Source organism: Podarcis pityusensis, assembly GCF_964106645.2.
Source record: "Podarcis pityusensis genome assembly, chromosome: 1".
Lineage (NCBI taxonomy): Eukaryota > Metazoa > Chordata > Lepidosauria > Squamata > Lacertidae > Podarcis > Podarcis pityusensis.
The window spans coordinates 136,288,883-136,311,993 of record NC_138028.1 but is presented as its reverse complement, the minus strand read 5'-3'; the positions used below and the strand labels follow the sequence as shown (position 1 = coordinate 136,311,993).

Below are 23,111 nucleotides of genomic sequence, written 5' to 3'. Positions count from 1 at the left end.
ATCAGAGTGGCTCAGAGTGTGACCTGTGTGGCTGTACTGGGCGCAAAACGTCTGGGGTGCCAAAGCAGGCTCTGCCACCAGTACTCCACTGCACGGCGAGAGGTGTGGGGAGAGGTGTGCCAGATTTTGGCGGTGCACAGGGTGCCACTGAAATCTGAGGTGCCAAGGTCCGTCACTGCAGGGATCGATCCTGAGACCTTCAGCATGCAAAGCAGGTGCTCTTCCATTGAGCAGCAGACCCTACCCAACTACATCCCACAGTTTTCCTCTTGATGTTTGTTCCCAATGGAACTTTTCCAGACAAATATTCCCTGTTGGAGTGCCAGGAAAGTGAGAACTATACTCCTGCACATATTTTGTCACACTGCACACTGATGAAATTGGGGGGGGGGGGGTTAATAATATGCATGATGCATAACTTGCACGCAGGACACATGGTCTTGACAGGAAAAGCTTTAAGTGCAGGTAACCTTAAGAATGGACTGCTGAAACGTGCACTATATGTGGAGCTGCCCTGGAAGCTGTTTTGGAAGCTGCAGTTAGTGCTGAATGAGGCAGCTGAGCTCTTATTGGGGACTGCCTATTGCCAACAATTTACACCAATTTTGATAGAACTACACTGGGTGTCTATATGCTACCAAGCCCATTTCAGGGTGCTTGCATTGACTTATAAAGCCCTACATAACTTAGAGAGAGTGCCTCTTCCCACATAGATCTGCCTGGCTGTTGAGATCTACCAAGGCGGTTGTCATTGTGGGCCCCAGCTTTGGAGCACCTCCCCTCTGTGCTACAGCTCCTGCTTACCCTTCTGATGTTGTCTATTTGCCCAGGCCTTTGCTGGATACCAGTGCCTGGATTCCTGTCATTTATTATTTTTCAAGTTGTCATTTATCTGTTTTAATTGTATCCTACCCTAGAATAGCGTTGTGGTGAAAGAAGGGTAAGAAATATTTCAAAGAACAAATAATGTTAAATATGCATAATTAGGAGTAGGAACAGAAGGATCTGCTTCTGCTTTCTTGGTTTCTCATTTTTCCAATCTTAAATTGAGTTCTCCACATTTTGCATCAATTTATAAATGAACTTGTAAAAATCTTCCTGAAATTCCATCAACATTTGAATGCAAACTCATTTTATATGCATTTTTGACTAATGTACACAGTTTTGCAAGCAATGTCCCCCAATGCAATGAGTTTTCACTAATATATTCATTTTTATGTATACTTTTCCTGAATATATGCATATTTTCAAACATTAGTTGGAGACCTGCACCGCACAATGTAGATGTGCTTCAGTTCACATACTGTTTCAGAAAGTGCAAATTCAATAGCTTCAGCTTTCACTGGAAAAAGGAACTGAATTTCTCCTGCATCCCTATATAGGAGTGATAAACAACATAGGAGCACCACAAAGAAAACTGGAACGTCTTCAAGATCAACTGCTAGGCCCCTCTACATTCTTGGAGAACTAACTCTGTTAGCTTTTAAAGGTGCAAGTCTTGTTGGCAGTCTATCTCTCATTCTGAAAAATGAACTCTGAGACCTGCCTTCTCAGGTCTTACCCAGGAGCAATTTCCACTGAATTTGCTTGTATGAATTGTTTTGGAGAGGAGCTCAGGGCATGGCTTTCACAAGTGGTTTCTCTGTCAGTCTCTGTGAATAAGTTAACAGGGAACCCTATAGACTGGATTCCTTCCACCCAGGTACCCAGACTCTGTCAGATACAGCCGCAGGGTGTGGTGAATACTCAAAACTTCAGACTACCTCATAAAGCCTCAGGTCTTTTTCTTCAACGAGTTTCTTCACAAAGGCTGCAATGTAAAGTATCCAAGCAGCCATCAACATGAATGGAAGGGAGTAAGTCACACTGGTTAGGAACCTGTAAAAAGAAAAGCAATTATTTAGCTGCAAAGGCAAAGTATGTTGGATTAGGGAGGGATAACTAGCATGACTTTCAACATAAAAGCCTTTGTTTTTTCTCTGAAACTTGGACTATAGTTAAAAAACATTTGGCTCATTCTAGGAACTGGTAACTACATTCAATGAAAGAATTTTTGCTTTTACAAAAACCTACAGCTACTGGTTTCTGGCTCTCAGAGTCCCTAAATTGAGCCATGTTTTGTGCCCCACCCTTCCGTGACTGATACTTAATATTCCTCTGTATAAACCTATGTAGGGATAAAGATATAAGGGCTCTTATACCTTTGCAAAACTCTATGAAGTTAGAGACTGGAAGTAGTTTCAATTTTCCGCCTCAAAGCAAAGCATACTATGTTTTGCCATGTTTTGCAGAAATATCACTTGACGTTGTGATCTTCTCAGGAGATGAATATGAAAGCAGCAATAACATCTATGCCAGACAAGTCCTGTCCTAGTCATATTCACTCAGACTTATATCCTACTGTATTCAACATGGCTTATTCCCTGGCAATTTCCTGTGTATACAGGACTGCAAACTTACGTAGATTTACTTCTGAGTAAACATGCAGAGGTTTAATTTGTAAACTGAATCATATTTACGTGGAACTAAGTCCCACTGAAAATGATTATTTTTGCAATCATTTATTCATAGAGCATACATAGTATGAATTTGGTATGGATCCACTTGTATTCTGAGTTTACTTACACAAAACACTTGGGTCAAAGAGAATTTACCATTAGCAATGCCTAAAACAGTGATAGTGAGAAATCAAAGCTTACCATGGCTATCATTAAATAATTTAAGAAGGGGAGATTCCTATCTGAGAAGTAAAAATTACTTAATTCTTAAAGTTAAGGCAACCAGATGTTGCAGGATTCCACTACAACGGGTGGGTGGGTGAGGGTAGGGAGGGAGGTGGGTAGAGGTTGGCATAAAAGAAAAGGAACATAGTTTTTCAGGGTTTCACATATTGTTAAGGCAGCCTATGAAGGCATAAATGAAGATTGGGTACATTCAGATGTAACACTCTCCATGAGTTGGATCAAAGCACAGACAGACATTATATCCAAACTATCAAACTGTGATTTGAATGAGCCATCCAAATCAGGATTGCTGTTTGGTTTGGAGATCTTACTTGATCCCATTGCCAGTTGTCACATTATGGTGATTTTACCTGACCAGGAAGTGTTTTAGCAAAGAAGCCTGATACAACTGGTGAGGTTGTGAGTGACCGTATTTCTGTCCCATTATAATGTTTATTTATTTATAAAAATATTTATATAACACTATATCATAATACCATATCTAAATACCATTAAAAAACCCTCATAAAAATGTATACTCAGAGATCATCTGCTATTGAGGAAAGATGTTTTCCTTATTGTCTGCATCAACTTAGTGGCACAGAACAGTTTTCAGCAGGTTTTTGAAGGTTAAAACAGAAAGCACCTCCCAAATCTCTGTTGCATAACATTCCACTGGGCTGATGACACCAAAGACTCAATTTAATGTTGTCAATGATGTGCCTGCAGATGATCTCAGTGGCTGAGCTAGGAGATAACAGTTCAGGCAGTCCCTCAGGTACCCTGGACCTAAGTTGTTGAGGGCTTTGTAAATTGGTGCAAGGTCCTTGAAGGTGGCCCAGTAGTGGGTGGGGAGCCTGTGCAGATGTTTTAACAGTGGTGTCACATGTTGGTAGCTTTGTGCCCCCATTCAGGAGCCCCATTCTGCACCAGGTAGAGCTTCCAGACTAGGCCCAAGGGCAGCCCCACAGAGAGCATACTGCTGTAAACGCTCTACCATTTATTAAACACTCTACTTATCGTGGTTTAGTCAGAAGACTTACATGTCTTTGTTGTAGCAGGGGTAGGGGGTAGCCTGAACTTGTACTGCGATTTCTTCTGCGGTTTTCCCGGTCTGCAATTCAATGATTGCTCTGTCAATGCTATCCTGGATGTAGATAAATGCTCGGCTGTAGATCTGACTTTGCGAGGCTGAGTTATGTGGACCCACCGTCCATATTTTCTCTCGTATTCTTCTGGTTGTTTGGGAAATCTTGCTGCTCATTCGGATGGTGTAGTTGACTAGCGGTGGAAGGGAAAGGCTGACAGGAATTTCTGTCTCCTCCCTCTTTCTGTCTGAGAATGGCTTGAAAATGATACCTTTTAAAAGAGAAAGAGAGAGAAGTGCATTTCACTGCAGCAGGGCTAAGGGGGGTTCGTGTCAGTAGGTTCCTTACTGGGGCCATCAGCAAGTTGACCCTTGACACTAGCCTTGAACTCTGGGATGCAAACTCAGAGGCCTCTAGATAGGGATCAGCAGTTGTGTCTGTTGTTGGTCCTCCCCACCGAAATGTCCTCCTCAAATTACACGTCTACTTGCCTCTGAAGCAAACACACATTTACTTTTCTCTCCCCACCCCTGCAACCATGCTTCAGACAAACTGGTCACCTTTTATTTTGTTTTTCAGATATCTTGCAAGTTCCTTAATTAAACATTTGTTCAGTAACCACTAAAGAAGAAAACCCAGTAATCTGGAATCGAACTCATGCATTGCTTCATTTTAATAGGGAAACATCCACAACATTTCCCAAGGTCCCTTTATCACATGCATCACCATACAGACATTCTGGAAATAAGTAAACTAATCTGTCAGCCATTAAAACCAAACCAATCCTGTTAAATATGTTTCTCAGTTCCTTATCACCTTGTTTCTATATGTGCTACAAGACAAAAGAAAGAGCTCCAACTGAAGAGAGAGAAAATGTTTTGTCATATAGAAAATTGATAATGGAATTTGGAGATTACATTTAATGAAAGAATTGATGCAACAGATTTGTGTAGTCATAAGTAATTCTTGTAGCTCGATAGTTTCATTTCATTTCTTATGGTAATATGATCCCTCAATACTCAACACAACATTATTCAACACAACATAAATTGTTCTGGCATGATCTTATCAGTATGTAATACTGATATTCTATCTCTTTTTATCTGGTAAATGCCACTAATGTATCAGATGCTATATTGATTCTGTAGTTCTTAATTGACAATGCAAACTTCTTTTGTTTTGTGTGTTCAACTTCAACTGTTTTGCTTTGTTTAACTTGTAAGATTACAAAATTATCAAAGAATAAATAGCTAAGAAATAAAAAGCAGTTACTGCAAACTTAAAAAATCGCTCTAGTCTAGGGAAAGGTGGGTGAATTGGCAGAACAGGCTTCCCCTGGTTTTGATGCTCAAAAGAAGTCTGTGCATCTGCCAAAAACAGGTTGAATACAATTGCCTGGCCTTCTCACTGTTCCAGCTGTGTACACCCTTTATTTTGCTTGTGATCTCAAGCATGCTTTAATAAAATGAACAAGCATTAATATAATGTCTACTGCTATGATTCTCAATTTGCAAAGCAGAGTATCTTAAGGATGTTAAGTTAGTATACAATAAAAACACAGGTATATCATCAGATTTGGGGATAGCTGAATTGAGAATTGATATGGCACTGCTGCCCATGTGCCCATTGGAGGGAAAAGGTGGGAAGAGAAATAAACTAAAAATTGAAGTGAGCTATACATCCGATTCACACCTGGCCACTGCAATCCCTGCTGATTCTCGCAACAGACCTTGCTTACAGATAACCTCAGTGCATTATGCACTTTCTTCCTAGGCAGCTTGTTTGTTTTAAAAGTTATTCCTGAATGATGCTGGAACACATGCAACTGGGGATCAGCTTTGATTTGTCAAGTAATGTATCTCAAAACATCGATGTAACAGACCAGAATGAATCATCTCAGCCCAAAGATCCACATTTTAACACCTCATCTTGAATTTTGGTTGAAAACTATTTCATTTCAGTAAAGAAATCCAAATTCAGATGACAATACTCACTTGCAAGAAGTTCATTCTTCAAAAAGAAATCTTTTGCCACCATTTCCAGCTCCTCTACAGTCTTGAATGGACGGATACGGTCAAACAACACACATGAGGAGATATTTACTGAAAGTCCTGCTAAGACGCTGAGCTGGTTTATGATGTCAGCATTATTCTGTAGTTCCCAACGTATATCATCTGGGGGGGGGGGGGGAAGAAGCAAGAGAACCATAATCAGTGGTGGACTTTGGGCTCTCAAATTTCAGCAGCGCCCTGTGCGAGACAAAAATCCCCCCCCCCCCACGCCTCTCACAATGTATTCTACAGCATTGTTTTGGCAAGCCCTGCAGGATGGCACCCGGGACGACCACACCAGTTGCCAGGGCCTTGCAGAGCCAGGCAGAGGCCCGGCCAGGTAGATCATGTGCCCCCCCTTTTTCTTTACCCTGGGGATAACTGAAGTCTTATAAATAAGTAAGTATATAAATAATTTTCACAAAAGTTATGCTGACAAATAATTTTATTTCAAGGATTGAACCGTATCCACATATAAAGACAAAACTGAAAATACAGATATACAATTGTGAATATGTTGACCGAGGCCCCCTTTGGAATCGGAGGCCCGGGCCACGTGGCCCATATGCCCCCCCCCTCTGTCTGGGCCTGCCAGTTGCACCAACCTAAAACCACCCCTGCCATAATCTATTGATTATAATGTGACACTCTCCCGTGGAAGACACAAGAAAACCTAAAAATTAGCAGAAGTTACTTTTAGTAGTTTCTGTTCACAGATTCATAAAGCTGAAAAAGATCTAATGATTGCCTAGTTCTCTCTGAAAGGGGTAAACTTGTATCTGGCCTAGACCACTTTAGACTATAGATGAGGGCTGAATGACCGAATACTCTTCCATACAAAAAGCAAATCCCTTCACAAATAAAACCACACATTAGGGTTCTTCCCATTTTGGGTGTCTCCAGACAGTTAATATTGTGTGGAAGGGATTCAAGTGCACACTAGAACTTTAGATTTGCATGATTAAAGTGGGTCACAGGGCTCTGTTACCCCTGAGCAACAATCCCACTTCACACAAGAACCTGATGTTCTGCAGTTTGGGAAGCAACAGGGAAGCGTGGGGTGTTCTGTCCACCCCACAAAATGTAGCCCCTTTCAGTGGGTACTGTGTCAACTAGTATGCGGCCCAAAAAATAGGTGTCTCCACAGGGTACTGCAAGTAATACGCACTTATGTTTTCCTATAGAAATCAGCGGCAATCACCCACTTATGTGAGACAAGTAAAGGTGTATAATCAGGAACATCTCTAGTACTGTTAGCATGCATGGCTGTGTGCAACAACTTACCCAGCTCATCAATTTGGTTTAGAAGGTCATCAGCATCTAGTTTCACCATGAGTTTGATGAACACTTGCACAAAGGGATTCTGCAGTGCATTCTACAAAATAATGGAATGAGAGCTTAGTTAAACAAAGTATATTCAACCACTTTTCAAAATTAGAACCACAGTTGTCAAAAGGAGGAAACGAGTCCCCTGCGAAGAAGGCATGGTCAGTTCCCAGAGAAGACACAAGCTTTTCCTCTTTCTGTGACTGGCTTCTTGTGTCATGTAGGCCAGGCCCCGGAACTGAACCTCAAGCTTTCCATTTGTAGAAGGAAAAGGGCTGGACTGGGACCAAGCCATGGAACACAGCAGGATTAGCACATTTTTGCCATGATAATTATATACCAAGGCTGAGAATGTAGTGGGTTTTAGCAAACTGTCCCCCAATATCCAAAGATGACTGCCAAACCCAAAACTCCCTATATCTACATTTCTGGCATGCCCTTCCCTTCGCTCATATTAATCTGCCCATCCCAAAACTATGCATCCAGTTTCTGTATGTCATGTAACTGTTGCTAACTCAGTTTAAAGAAAGGGAGGAATACTTCTGAACTTATGTACCTCACATTGTCTGAATGATGGCCTGTTTTTGTTAATCAAAGTTCTCCAGGTGAGCTTATCAGTCTTCCTAGTTTCATTCAAAACAATATAGAGGAGGGTGAGGTAATCCATATGGGAGAAAAGAGGCACAGTGGAAGAAATATGTAACACTACAGCTGAAACCTCTTTTTTTAAATCTTCTTTTTTTAAAACTGTAAATCTAAATTAGGTCTGAGTACTAAGCAAATTTGGCCTCAGAGTAATGGCAAAAATTATCCCTCTGCCAGAGAGCAGTTTTATTAATAGCTAGGGATGTCGGAGAGTTTTGCTATAGGCAGATGCAGATATGGAAAGTTCTTGTTCCCAATATTCAGGGATGGAATTCCTTGAAGTGAATGCAACCCACATTCACATTGGCATCTATTTTATTTTTTTCAGTACGCAGGTTTGCCATAATTAATGTAATTTTTTTACATGTCACTTCACCTGATGTTCCACAATGCTGTTATCATGAAGCGCAATAAATGTTTAGAACCCTGTGGGGAGATGGCTAATTCATGGGCCATTACCTGCTTTATTTACTTTGAAAGAGAATTAACAGGAAAGTGGGGCTGATGGAGGCACTGCCAAGGTGTAAGAAAGTCACCAATGTACACAGGTGTTGCTTTTCTTTTTTTATTTCTGAAGTGTTGTTTGTTGCCTAAGGCAGCCCATATGCACTAAGACTGCAAACCCAAGAAGCAAATCCCATTGAATTCAGTGAGGCTTAAAGGTAAAGGTAAAGGTACCCCTGCCCGTACGGGCCAGTCGTGTCCGACTCTAGGGTTGTGCGCCCATCTCACTTAAGAGGCCGGGGGCCAGCGCTGTCCGGAGACACTTCTGGGTCATGTGGCCAGCGTGACGAAGCTGCTCTGGCAAGCCAGCACCAGCGCAGCACACGGAAACGCCGTTTACCTTCCCGCTATAAAGCGGTACCTATTTATCTACTTGCACTTAGGGGTGCTTTTGAACTGCTAGGTGGGCAGGAGCTGGGACCGAAAGACGGGAGCTCACCCCGCCGCGGGGATTCGAACCGCCGACCATACAATCAGCAAGCCCTAGGCACTGAGGTTTTACCCACAGCGCCACCCACGTCCCTTTCAGTGAGGCTTACTCTCAGGTAAATAGAGTTAGGGATTCAGCCTTGATCTGCTTCATATTGTGAATTTTAGAAGTCAATGGAATGCAAAATTGGTTTTTTTCATATGTAAATAAGTGATCTCTCTTATTACCTGTGGATTCTATATTTCTTCCTCTGTTAAAGTCCTAGCCTCTTTGTCAAAGTGGGGAGAACCATCTGGATTTTTGACCACTATAAAAATGCCCTTAAAAGTAAACTTCAATTAGGTTTCTGGCTACATCACGAACTCAATAGCAGTAGCTCCTCGCTACCCTCCACAGGCAAAGGGGAGGTTCAGGCAGGGGATAGTTGGATTTTTGAGGCAAAAAACCTGGCAATGTTCCCCAGTGGGGTCTGGGGAGCTCCCTGCATCCCGCTGTGCCGCTCAAGCCCATGTCTGCCAACTTGAAAGGCAGAGCGGGTGAGACCTGGGAGTGTGTCCCTGCCATGGACAAGCCTCCATCTCCGGCATGATTTGTAGTTGGTTCCTCCACAATTCGGTTAATTGGCATTAATCAAGAGGCGCTCCTGGACCAACATATGCCAATGGGCTGCAATCAGTCAGCCACCGAAAGGATTGTGCTTGGCTCTTTGAAGGTGTCTGAATGTTTTCTTTGAAGCTCAAGAATCCTGATAACAGCCAGGAAAGGAAGGGGGAGGACAAGGTGCTTTGTGCTTTCTTACGGTTTTCAAATGATCTCATTTTTTCCTCCCCCCCCCCCCATAATGAAAAGGATGTGTGTAGCTACTGCTATGTTATTCTGTTTGTTACTTCAGAAAAGAGGGGGGAGGCTTTTGATTTATTGTCAACAAGGAATTTAACAAGGGTTTACTAAGCCCTCCCCTCTCGACTGGGGCTGAATGGACTTTACTTAAAATTATTCCTGAACTGCTGTTGGAGGAATGCAGCAGGGGGACAATGAAATGCTGCTGAACAGATCTGGCAAAGAGACTGAATTTGAGAAAAGATCTTGTTTTTAACTGTGTGCCGAGGAAGAACTCCAGAGCAGAATTTTAATGGCAGAGTTTGGATATGTATTCTTTGAGTTATTTATGGCTGCAGCTCATACGCTAGTTGGTAAACAACGGGAAAAATGAAATATGACCTTGTACCATCCAGATAAACACTGCAAAGAATTGAACAATGGAAGGTAGTAATTAACTCTCCCAGCACACCAGGTCTGGAACAACAATGTATATCAAGGATTACACACGTGAAATGGATTACTTATTTACAAGACGTAACGGAGGTGCTGGTTGTAAGGTGAAAAAAGCGGCCAGCTGGAAGAATGGTTAAACGGCAAGTGAAGGATGTCAACTGGACTCAAAATAAGAAATGATGTGGCAATGTGAGGAAATAATGATCATGATCATATGTTTGGAACAGGAGTGGAAGACTTTAAGAAATTGTATTAAATTAATTTGGTTTGATTTGTAATCATTTGGAAAATTAATAAAAGTAATTTGGAAAAAAGAAAATTTAAATTAAAGTTCCTTTACTTTTTTCCCCTTGAAATTTTCTTGACTTGTAACTCAACTGCCTACCTCTGGTAACTGAGTGAGGGAAGCAATATAAGATGGCAAGTTTATACTGAGTTGTGAAATCAAGGCAGTGAGAGAGGCTACAATCTTAACCTCACTTACCAGAAAGTAAGCCCCACTAAATTCAGTATGACTAACTTCTAAGTAGGCATGGTTAGGTTTGCATTCATAGATGGTTTTGTAATGGCCAGTTCATTAACACTGACTTTAAGGTGGCGCAAGGATATTTGTTGTTTATCAAACTTTGAAAGGGAACATGCAGGAGAGACAATGGATTTGCAAATATAGCATAGCACAGCAGCATAGATCATGACAGACTGAAAACAAAACCATAGCACACAGTGGAGCAGAGAGTACTGTATCAGGCATAAGCGGAAGGGCAGCAAAACAAAACCAGCTCACTTTATAGCACTTTATGAGTGTTACTAATTTTGTTTATCCCTATTTATAGCCTTGATATGCATGTTTCATATGAAGCTTTCAAATGGGCTTGAGAGAGAAAAAACAAGCCACCATTAAGACATCATGAGATGCATGAATTTTTCTAGCATTCAGATTTTATTTCCATGTTACAAAAAATAAAATGCCCCTAAGGTTTCCCTCAAGCCTTGCTATACTGACTGTGTTATACTGAATTTGACTGCTTACATGAGTTAATAGGATCCTGTGTTATAGGTAGCTCTGTCAGATACATTGTCTTGAATTTCACATGCTACCATGAGTTAATAAAGACATCATTTGACAGAAGACAGCTGCAACTTCATAGCAAAAAGAAAATGATTGTTGCCATAGGACTCAGCGCCAGAGGGGAGTTTTAGCACTGATTTATGAAGAAGGTCTGAATTTTGTAGCTTGAATTCAAATATTTCAACTCATTATGCTACAGAGCCATTTTGATCCTCCTGACTCAAACAGGTTTTCTTAGATAATAGAGCAGGTACCAGCCTGTCAGCACACAGGTATCTCTACAATTTAGGGAAAGGCTCCAAGATATTAATTTAATCATTTTCAGACTGCATACTTTCCCATAAAACAAAGTTGCTCCAAGGGGGCATACAAGACCTCAAAACAATCACACATTGCAACAATGATATAACTTTTTTAAAAAATTAAGCAGCTTAATTAAAACACCATAAAGGTACAGACAGGTGAATTTGCACTTAAAAATTAGACAGGGAACTAGCTCTGTCAGCTGTTTGACCAGTTAACCTTCCCTTGCAAAAGACCCAAAAGCTATGCCTACCTTCCTCATTAGAGAACCCCATGTGATGGGCCAGATGGTCAAAAGTACCGCAGCCTCAGCACCACTGCAGAGAAAGCTCCACCAACTCCCGCCCCCAAGCAGAGAGAGAGCAAGCACTCCCTACCCCCAAATTGCAAGAAGGTACATGAGAGAGGAGACAGTTAATAGGAAGTATGCAACTATAGCTGAGCCAAAATGCCTTTGGCATTTTGTTGAGAAATTAACAGTGGTTGGCCCATAAAGCCTGGGTTTGGGGGAGAGAACTTGAGATAGCCAGATGACAGGAGATGGAGACTCCATTGTGAAATCATTATGATGTCTCTGGTTTCTTGCTTCTGATTAAAACCTTACACACACCCACTCATTCACTTGCTGCAAGGCCCTTTCCCCATTCATGATACATGTGAAAATGGTTGCAATGCTGACAGCAAGGCTGACGCATCATTCATCATGGACAGAAGACTGGCACATGAAAGTTTTTCAGGTCTGGGCATGTAGGCAGTGCTCCCCTTTCTATGAGAGAAGGAAACACTTCTCATCTTCCACACACATTTTAAAGTAAGCAGCAGCAGAGGGGACCTTATTTTATGAATCAGGGAGCTCTGAGGTAAGGTCAGCTTTGCTGGAATCCTATGCTATGAGATGTTAAGCATAATTATTAATCCAGATGTACAAATCAACTAGCACAAAAACCATAACAAGACAAAATCAACACTTGATCAGTTAAGGAGATAGGGAGTAAACGTTTCATACCTTTGCTATTGGAATAGTTTCCTTTAACATATTCAGTGAGCTCATCAGCAATGGTGAATTGTCCAGCCACTCCTGGGATTTTTGTGTTAATTCAGCCATCAGTTTCAATGTTGCATTAGACTAAGAGAATTTAGGTGAGAGAACAAAAAATGTATGGGCAAAGAAAAATGCATATCTCGTCAATCAAGTGAATTACAGTGCTTTGATGCCTTGGTTTGCTCCCTGATTATGAGAGCAGTCTCACACTGGTTAATAGTAATTTCTTGCTATTTTTACAAAACTTCTTCCCAACTAAGTCACATATTCTGAAGGCAAATTAACATTAGGAATTCCATATGTTCCTAAGTCACTGGAGAAGCAACCTCCTAATTGGTATCTACTTCAAGTACCAAGTGTTTTCTAATCACCAAGAACTATTGATTTTATTGAGCGTGGTGTTACCTTCTCCATGATTGCTCTTGTTTCAGGGGTGTCTGGTGTATACAGAATCCTCCCAAACAGCATGGGCTTTAAGAAAGACCAAATTAAAGCCCCTGTAGGTGTTTTCACCAAGTCCAAAAAGATTGATGTGCAGAATGAAGCTAGAAAAAGACAGAGTCGGGGTGAGAATTAGCACGTATAACACAGATGCACAGTCTGGATGCAAATATTGATGCTTGCCAGATGATAGCAGATGCTTGAAGAATCCCTTGAAAGCCCTGTCTTCACATCCTGATGTGATGCCTTTTGACAAAGCTAATCCTCCCCAAAGATCTCCCATAGCTGAACTCAGCTAACAAGGTTCTTATTGTTCTAGCAAAAACCTCTTCTGTTTAAGGTTAAATGGAGCTTTTGGAGCTCAGAGGAGCGAGTGTCAGTACAGATGGAAAAACAACTCCTCAAAATAAAAGCAGTGACCTTTCTGAATACTAAAGCCAAACTCATTGGGGACTTTAGATTTGGCAATGTATTAAAGCCACTTCAACTGCTGTCTGCATTGCTTCACTTTTCAGATAGAAACTTTTCTTGCACCAAGAAAATGCAAACCTTGCATTTCTTTGTAAAGTGTCTGCTGAAAGCTCAGCAATTCCAGCAGCAAAGTCAGTTTTTCCATTTTTGAAATAGGTCACCACAACTACATACAAACATGTATTGCAGAATTTGATCTCACTGAGACCGGAGTGCCCTTATGAACATATGGTGCTGTCATACTGAGTCCATTCTGACTCGTATTGTCATTGGACCAATGGTCTGACTGGCACCAGGTCTCAAGGTTAGGTCTTTCCTGCCACCTGAAATCCTTTATAACTGGATTGAATCTGGTCCTTATGCAAAATACACCCTTGGCCACTCTGCCCTCCCCTCTTGTGATCATCCTCCTACTCAGTTGATATAAAAGCACAGAATCCTGCTCATATAAGTGCTTTTCTAACTCTAGAAATATGACTTCTTTTAATTATCCTTACTAATAAGCCATGAAGTTAGAATGAAAGCTGATCTTTAAGGTCCCAGATTTCTATTCTACCTGGTGAGACAGGTGGGAGGACAAAAGAAAGCTATTCTTGGACCAGTTCCTATGCAACTTCAATAGTGTTCACAGAGAGTATCTTATTGGATTATGATTGTGTGTGTGTTTAGATTTCATTGACCTCTAACTAATTTATAAGGGAATAAGGTTGATCAATGGTTGAAAGAGTGAAAGGGGGAAAGTCTAAAATATTTAGGACATCTTTATTTGCCTGTTTCCTCATATCAAGATATGTAAATGGCATAAATACGCACATAAACATGACCATGATCTTGCAGAGGTTCGTGGGATTTTGATAAGCAGGCTATTAGTGGACTTTTAAAAAACATATTGGACAATTCTGAAGAAATAAACAAATGCAGTTTTGCACATTCCTAATTGTGCTTATGTTCTCCTGAAAGCAATGAGTTGAAATCTTAATTCCCAATTAAGACTTGTTACAACTTGCTCCCACCCAATAATTTTGTTGGGTTGTACCCAGCAGGTTTTACAAGAGGCTTCAGATACCAATAGTATTAACAACTCACTGGTGTTCTGTGGGATGCCATATTTATTCATAATATGTTGTATTCGCTCATCTTGTACAGAAGAATGGTGAACATTCTGCTCTTCAAAATCTGGAAGCAGAGACTCAAAGAACAAAGGAGTGATTTCCTCATTGCAGAGAGCTTTCGAAATGATTTTAAATGTCCCTCTGTTCGTTGTTAAGTTGCTCGCCTGAGACAATGCCTGTGGAAGCAAACAGAAGGCATGTTGATGGACAGAATAAATTTTGGCAAATGAGATAATGGTAACATTCAAATTTATATATGGCATAACATTTATGTGGCAACATATAACATTGGCAGCCAAAATGGGACTAGGATGGTTAGTGTTGTGTCTGGGTGTTACGCAGAGCCGGCCCAAGACTTTTTGGCACCTGAGATGAACCACAAAGTGGTACCCATGTCTCGCTACCCCACCAGGGAACAAGGAGTGAATGGACAGGAGAAATTGTCCACCACATTTCTTGGGACTAAATCTCTTTCTTTTTTCCTACAGTAGTTGTAATTTGTTGCAGGAAGCAAGCAGCTGCTGTGATGGCAGCTGTCCACCATTCTGTATCTACCACAGTGCCCTGGACATGACATCATTCCGGGACACTGTGAGAGTGAAATGGCAGTCACAATTTTTTAAAATGGCCTTCCATTGGGGATGGGAAGGAAAAAGAAAAAAAATCTCAGAATTTTATAGAAAAATAAATTTCTACTTTCTATACCACCTTTCATTAAGAAAAATCTCAAGGTGGCTCACAATAAAACATCATTTAGAATGCATTAAAATATAGTGCAAATCAGTGGAAACCATGTTAAGTTGGTGGAAATAGCCAGTGAAAGCCTGGCAAAATAGCTAAGTTTTGACCAGCCCTGAAAGCAAAGAACAGTTGGCACCTGCTCTATCTCACAAGGGAGATGGGGTCACAACAGAAAAGCCCCCCCCCCCAGTCACAACAAGCTGGATATCAGTACTGCCTTCAGATGTCTTCTAAAAGTCAGGTAGTTGTCTATTTCCTTGACATCTGGTGGGAGGGCGTTCCACCACCACTGAGAAGGCCCTCTGCCTGGTTCCCTGTAACCTCACTTCTTGCAGTGAGGGAACCGCCAGAAGGCCCTCGGAGCTGGACCTCAGTGTCCAGGCTGAATGATGGGGATGGAGAAGCTCCTTCAAGTATACTGGGCTGAGACCGTTTAGGGCTTGAAAGGTCAGCACCAACACTTTGATTGTGCTCGGAAACGTACTGGGAGCCAATGTAGGTCTTTCAAGACCAGTGTTATATGGTCTTGGCGGCCACTCCCAGTCACCAGTCTAGCTGCCACATTCTGGTGGCAGAATGGTTATGTTTTTAAATACATAAATGGTTATGTATTTTTATTTAATTCATGTTAAAGCCAAAAAAAAAAATTATTGCCGGGGGGGGGGGGTAAATCTATTTTAAATAACTACCTAAACAAATCAATATAATGAATAAAATAACAACAACAGTAAAATCTTGCACATTCTTTAGTGCTAAATACAGTCCAGAAAGACCTGATATACAACTGTCCACCTTCATTATGGCTCCTACTGTCCTACCTGGAATTCTCCCCCCAAAACAGACCATAAAACAACAAAAAGAGTTTTGTGGCACCTTAAAGACCAGTAAATTTATTATGGCATACGCTTTTGTGCACTACAGTAACTGCATCCGATGCATAAAACGGATTCAGGGTAAAACACTGTTATGCATCTAAAGAAGTATGCTGTAGCAGAAATCAAACCTCACGCTGTTATAAATCCATTTGTCTTTAAGGTGCCACCAGGCTATTGTTTCGGCTGCAGCAAACTAACATGGTTTCCCTTTCTGGAAAACATATGATTTGCTATTTATACACATAATATATGTTTTTTTGATCTTTAGTTATGCTCGCTAACATTCCTGGAAACTCTACCAGTAACTAGTTTTCACAACAGTATTTATTATTTAGAAGGAATTTTTGTCTTTTGCCTATTGAAAAAGAAAACCAACCTTGGACAGTGGTACGTTTCTTGACTGACGTAGTTTTTTAAGTGAATGAATTGCATCTAAGAGTGGACGGACGTCTGATGCAACCTGTTCCTTGATGTGATCCAAATCCTTAAGAAGCGCCAGCACTTTATCCAAAGAAGTTTGAAGTTCCATTGGGAAAAGCACCTAGAATAGCAAAGAGAAAGGAACATCATAACCAAAACTAAGCATGTGAGGTACAAAATCAAAACAGAGAACTTCTAGATCCTAATGATCCCAATGGGAGCATTGAGCACATGCTTTTAAACCTCTCCTGCTGAAATAAATAGGACTTAAAACTGCTTAACTTTGGCTGAATTGCGATTGTATTCATTAGTAAATAAAAAAAATGCTTTGAATGCATTAAAAACATGCAACACCTGATGGCGCCAGAGAACAAATAAATTTTCCATGTGATTTTTACATAGCGTTTTTTTCTTTTGTTATAACTGTTTAATTTCTGACTTATTTTTTCCTGTGTGTGGATCCACCCCAAATATGTTAGCATTTCCTAGGTCTGTAAAATAATCAACACTGGCTCAGTGTTGAACTTGTATAATTCAGTACAAAGGAAAGTATTCAAAGCAGGCATGATTTGCCAAGATCCTGCCCCAAACATCTTTTCATTCTTTATGGATAAAGCATATTGATTGAAGAACATATACCTGCAAGTAAAACACAGTTCCTACAGTGCTACATTCTTGAGGAAACCCACACCAGCCCTACTTGGTGCCTTTTCACCAGGCATGGACCACCGAATAGATTATCAACACTGGCAAGGAGAAGATGAAGAAGAAGAAGACACCAAAGTCCAGATACAGCATGCAATTTGGTCCGCTGCATTTGAAAATCACTTTATTTCTTTTTGTTAGTCATGGGATGGGGGAAGGGGGCAATAAGGCAAGCCTGCTCTTCAGATCTTTGTGGGATTACAGTAAAAGCATCTAGAGGGCTGGTTAAGTATGTTAAACTGAACATGCATAGAAAATTTCCTGCAATGAGACACCCTGATAAGACAATCAAACAGGTTCCATCAAATACTCTTCAAAACCCTCTTCAGCGCTTAACAGAAAGATCTGAAGAGCAGCCTGCACATCTGGGGACATGGGAAGTGGGGCGTGGGCGCCTGCCCCTGCTTCCACTTACTGCAAGTTCAGGCAAATGACTGAACATGGCTGTTTTATCGTTTAGATTTTGCCTAGAGTGGCTTTTAGGCAACTTAAGACAAAGACAGGGAGTGGCCTTTTTTATTATCCCAGTTGAAAAGAAGTTTTTTAAAAATCAGATTTTTTTAGGTTTAAGCGAGGCAGTGCAATTTTGAAGATGTATCGCTTAAATGTGTTTTTGTAAAACAAGAGAGAAGGGAAAAGTTGCTGCATGCTAAGAGCTTTGGACAGCGAAATACATTTTTCAAAGCCATATTTGCTGTAGGCTGCTGTGGATTTTAACCTACCCCAACTGCGACTTATTGTTCCTATTCATAATTTCAAGGCCATTTAAGTCTTGCAAGACAACCATTTGCACTTTTCTGCAGAATATAATAGCATACACAATAGGGGGAGAGTCACAGTAACAGGAGCCTCTTGCCAGAAACCTGATCTTCTCCCCGTCATCCTAAATGCTGTCTCTTTGCTACTCCAAAATAAACCACTGGTATAACTTGAAAAAGAAACTGTGGGTGCTTGCATTGGCGTAGCCAGGAGGACGCAGTAGGGACAGCTGCCCCCATCAAGTAAATAAATAAAAATACCTAACTAACTGACCAATTTTGTTACAGATAACTCAGTCCCCACCCCCAACATAAAACCTGCCCTCCCCTGCAATAAATCCTGCCTATGGCCATGGGTACTTGGAGATATTCTCAAAGGAATATGGCTTCTCTTTCTTTGATACTGCAGAGGAAGGCTGTATAGGAGCAGTGCCTCCAGAGACACCAGGTGTCAGGGTTTAACATGAAGCTTCAGAGTTTAGGTCTTTTTCTCACAGTCTTCATAATAATAATAATTTTAATTTAATTAATAATTTAATTATTTAATTATTGATACCCCTCCCATCTGGTTTCCCCAACCACTCTGGGTGGCTACCAGCACATATAAAAACATAATAAAACGTCAAACATTAAAAACTTCCCAATATAGGGCTGCCTTCAGATGTCTTCTAAAGGTTGCATAGTTCTTTATCTCCTTGACATCTGATGGGAAGGCATTTCACAGGGAAGGCAGCACTGCCAAGAAAGCCCTCTGCCTTCCCTGTAACTTAACTTCTCACAGCGAGGGAAGGTAGGAAAGCCACATAATAAGAGAACAGGACCATTTTTATCTGCTTAGCTGAATGAGATATTTTTTAATGATTTGATCCACCCCCACAGGCCCCTGCATGGCTCCCTCCCTGCTGCATCCGTCACATCCAGGGTCTGCCTCCAGATCCAACAGGTGCCAGTCCCTGCCTCCAGCCCTTGCCCTATGCCCCTGCAACTGAACTTTAGGGGACCTGGCAACCCTTTTGCCATGGAAGGGCATCCCCAGAAACAAGAGCAGACCACAGCAACCTTAACTAGCATGGGCAATGGTCAGGAGTGATGGGAGTTAAGGGTACAAAAGTTATGGAGGGCACCACAGTGGGAAAGGATGGATGCCTAGATTGCTCTCAAGGTCAAGAACTCCTGAAGGAGGAGAAAACTCTGAGGGTGAGAATCAAGAAGACAAGCTCAGAGCTTCAAAGCTTCTGCTAAACCCCACCCTATCAGGGCTGTCTTTACCCGGGGGTGCAAGGGGTGTGGGGTGCCAGGCACTCCTGAAGCCTCCTAAGCTCTTAACTATCTACCTGTTATGAAATAATAAATAATTTTGATCAAGCTAGAAAAACAAAATACATATATACGTAGGTATTACCGAAATGTATCCCTGCTGTTTCACTAAAGGACTTTGTGTGCTCATTTACCAAAGATGCCGCGTAAGCATCATTCACAACGGCACCGTGCAAGCGAAATTAACTAAATTTGGAGACGCTGGATGGATCTTTGCACCCCGGCGGTGCATATGCTAAAGACGGCCTTGTACCCTATGTACATCTTGTGGTTACAAGCACAGCAGGGTTCTGAGACATCAGGTGCCATCCTCTGTCCCCACCAGGCAAAACTAAGATCTCCCCTCACCTGCCATTAGATCCCAGGATGTGAGCCTTGGGCAACCTGGTAACCTCTCAAGGAAGGAATGGGTTTCTGTGTAGTAAGTTTAAAAACTGACTCAACCCTCCCCCCTTTTGTTCTTTCAAAAGGGAGCACTTTTAAATGCGTAAAACATGAACTGTTGAGCAAAACCATAATAAGGACACAACTGCATAAACAGTTCTGTCCTTTATCAGGACAGGCAAGGGACGGCCTTGGCTCTCTAAGGGAACAAAGAAAACACGTCAGAACTTTATCTTATGTGCTGACCACAAAATACGCGCAAGCCCAATGTCCGGGGAAAACGCCAAAAGCGTATTCCCGGAGATTATGATGTCTTCCTAGATAAGAGTAGGAAGAGGAAGATCCTTTTAAGGTCAGAAGTACAGGAAGGAAGATCCTTTTATGGTTGAGAGTACCAGAGCAGGAACGTAGGCCAACGTGGTTGGGCTCCTAGGGGAGGAGTGAGAGGGTGCCTGGAGGATATATAAACTGCATGAAACCTGTCATTTCTTTGTACCTGCTGTGGACTCACCACACAGGTGCCTTCTGCTATCCGGAGAGCAGAATAAACTCTTTCTTTGAACCAACCTCGGTGTCATTAGACACGACAAGGCTACATCATCACATTATTGCAGTGATAGAGAAAAACTGGCTTTTGGCTTCTGGTTCAGAGCTCTTATTGGCATATAAAAATGTCCCTTTTGGAGTGCAGTCAACATACATGTGGAACAAAATGGATATGGAATTTTTGATAGGCCTGAGATTTCGCAGGTGTGACTAGGGAAGCAGAGAGCAAAGGAAAGAGTGGTTTATTGGACCAAGGAAGAGGGGAAGAGGGAATATTATACAATTGCTAAACATAGCAATTACGTTTTCAAGTAGGTAATAACTTCAATGCAATTTGGAGTTGGACTCAGGTTAATCATTGCTTTATTAAATTCTACAAAATCATCTGTTAAAAAAATATTCTTCAATGGGCTACATTTTAAAATATATTGTTATTAGTGCTAAACGAGTTTGCAAGGGGCTGGGGTGGGAGGAAGTATGGAGACCCTTCCCATACCTGGATTCAATTGCTGGAATAGTCAGGCCAGCCTGGGTGATGGGATATTAAGAGAACAAAAGGAAAGAGGATTCTATGCTAGATAGCAAATGGGGGGAGCTCCTCCACCCTTTCTTTGAGGGTGGAGTTTTGAGGGCAAAATTTGCTATGATGTGACCTAGAGGACAAAGCTGCAACTGAACAGGCAGGGAGAAAGCCATGGCTGATTTCTGCTTGAATCCAAGGCTGTGGCTATGGGAGGAACAAGCCCCTTTTGGGGTGCTAAGACTGTGAAGCCCTCCATCATAGGCTCAGGTTGTATATATCTGTAAAGAAACTATATATCCTAAAGACACTACAATCTCCACTGTGCCTCTTTTTCAAAAGGGAACCCGAACCCTGGCTAAGCGCCTGGAACCTCGCACTGCCCAGAGATTGGGGTGGACTGCGACAATATGCAACATGGGAGCACAGCAACAGATTAGTATTCGTAATAGCAATATGAAAGCTTTGAGCAATGCATAATTAGAAGATAGGTTCCTTTAGGGTATTGTTTGAGGTTATCGTTCACGGGTGGGACCCCGTAAAGAACTGCATGCAGAAGGAAGATGGGACAATGCCTTGGTTGTATTTGTCTTCCTTTACCCTTTGCACTGCTAGATATTTTCACTGGTAGGTGAACTTGGCTCAGAAAAAGCTTGCCCTGAACCTCATCACAGCTACAACCATGATTATTTTTATAATGGTGGGAGGGCCCAGGCTCATGTCATTCCTGAAACAATCATTAATGAGAGGGAATTAAGCTTGGGGTCAGCTGTCAGCAGCACACCATGACCCAGGAAAACTGTCTGTGGAAGCGGACAAACGCCGACTCCCTCGGCCTGTAAAGTGAGATGAGCGCCGCAACCCCAGAGACATTCACGGCTGGACTTAATTGCCAGGGGTCCCTTTACCTTTACCTTATGCCAACAAAGGCTATGGGCATTTAAAGCCTACGTCATTTTCTGAGTATCCATTGCTCACAGACATGACACCATTGCTGCACATGGGCACACAAACCAGGTTGATTGATTTCCTGAACTTCCTTCCTGTTATGTTCAAAGCAATAAAAGAAGCAGAAGACTTGTACTGATACAAACCAGCTTGGAAAATTTAGGGAGATATTTTTAAGATTCGAACGCAACACAAACCTTGTACATGAAACTGTAGACATCCAGGTAATGCATTAGTGTGACCCCTAAAACGTAAGACTTGTGGACCCTTTCTGTGAGTGGCAGGTTGCAGAACTGCTTTGCTACGACTCCCAGCTCAGCACCAGCTGCATTAGTATCACAGGACTCCAGCTCCAGTATCCAGAAAATCAGCTGTATTGGCACAGAGGAAAAGCAAGTTTGTAAATAGTGAGCTCTCTCTAATGAGGATGAATTAAGCATCTCTCTCTTTTCGGCCCTCACCAGCGCCATCTAGCACAGTAGAGGATGGAGCAACATACAATTCTTCACACAATAAATTGGGAGTTTCCTTAACCTCTTGCATGCAAGAACACAAGTTAAAAGATTCAGGTTCTTTGAACTATTCATATTCATGACTTGTTTTGCATCTTAAGCCCATTAAAGTGTTGCTGAAGGACTCCTGCATTGATTCCTGCATTGCAGGGGGTTGGACTAGATGACCCCGGGGTCCTTTCCAACTCTACAGTTGTATGATTCTATGACTCTAGCCTATGTGACTGAATCCATCACAACTCTCTGGCCAGCAATGCTCACGGCTGGAGACAAATATTAGTTTTTGACTTGAAAGTGTTTTGGGAGAAGTTTTGTTTCCTGGGGTGTACTTACATATTTATTTTGCCCCAATGTCAAACAGGTTTACACATTTTTAACAACTCAAAAAGCTGCCCAACCTGATTAACAGAAGCAAAAGAGAGTAGTTGTATATACACCATGAGCGGTTTTTGTTGCCCAAACTCCTAAAGGATAGGATAGGAGAGGCTTTTATTAACTTAGGTTATATGGAGAAACAGGATGGGGCCACCTTGCTTTGTACTGGCAGTTGTGAATAACGCACATGTTCTGTCATGATCTTAACAAGCCTTTCCCTCAGCTAGTAGCAGCTAGCATCTGAAGAACTTTTTATATATGTCTCAGCATCATATTTTCTCCCGCTGGAGAGGCTGTCACACTATTAAGTCCACCCAGAATCTGTAACAAGATGCACTATAAGCTAAAATGTTGACAAAGAATTATGACGGAACATACATTATGAATGGACAGATCAGTAAGAAACATGAGCTACTGGCTGATGTGGATCATGTAACCACATCCCATAATGCATAAGTACACACGAGCTGCTCACAAGTGTTACCACTTATCCCCCGCATGTGGAAAGCCAGCTAAGTAGACAGCATCAT

At 41.7% G+C, this 23,111-nt stretch overlaps 1 protein-coding gene across 1 annotated transcript in view; it reads right to left on the bottom strand.

Annotated features, from left to right (window-relative positions):
* Positions 1 to 23,111, bottom strand: part of ABCA12 (ATP binding cassette subfamily A member 12) — a 125,423-nt gene that overhangs the window by 60,802 nt on the left and 41,510 nt on the right. Inside the window, exons 16-24 of the mRNA XM_081014929.1 lie at positions 21,892 to 22,065; positions 16,473 to 16,637; positions 14,455 to 14,656; positions 12,862 to 13,001; positions 12,421 to 12,540; positions 7,147 to 7,237; positions 5,806 to 5,985; positions 3,767 to 4,082; positions 1,764 to 1,878 (exon numbers count right to left, since the gene is read on the bottom strand). Coding sequence (XP_080871055.1) covers positions 1,764 to 1,878; positions 3,767 to 4,082; positions 5,806 to 5,985; positions 7,147 to 7,237; positions 12,421 to 12,540; positions 12,862 to 13,001; positions 14,455 to 14,656; positions 16,473 to 16,637; positions 21,892 to 22,065 — 1,503 coding nt within the window. The remainder of the gene's footprint in view (positions 1 to 1,763; positions 1,879 to 3,766; positions 4,083 to 5,805; positions 5,986 to 7,146; positions 7,238 to 12,420; positions 12,541 to 12,861; positions 13,002 to 14,454; positions 14,657 to 16,472; positions 16,638 to 21,891; positions 22,066 to 23,111) is intronic.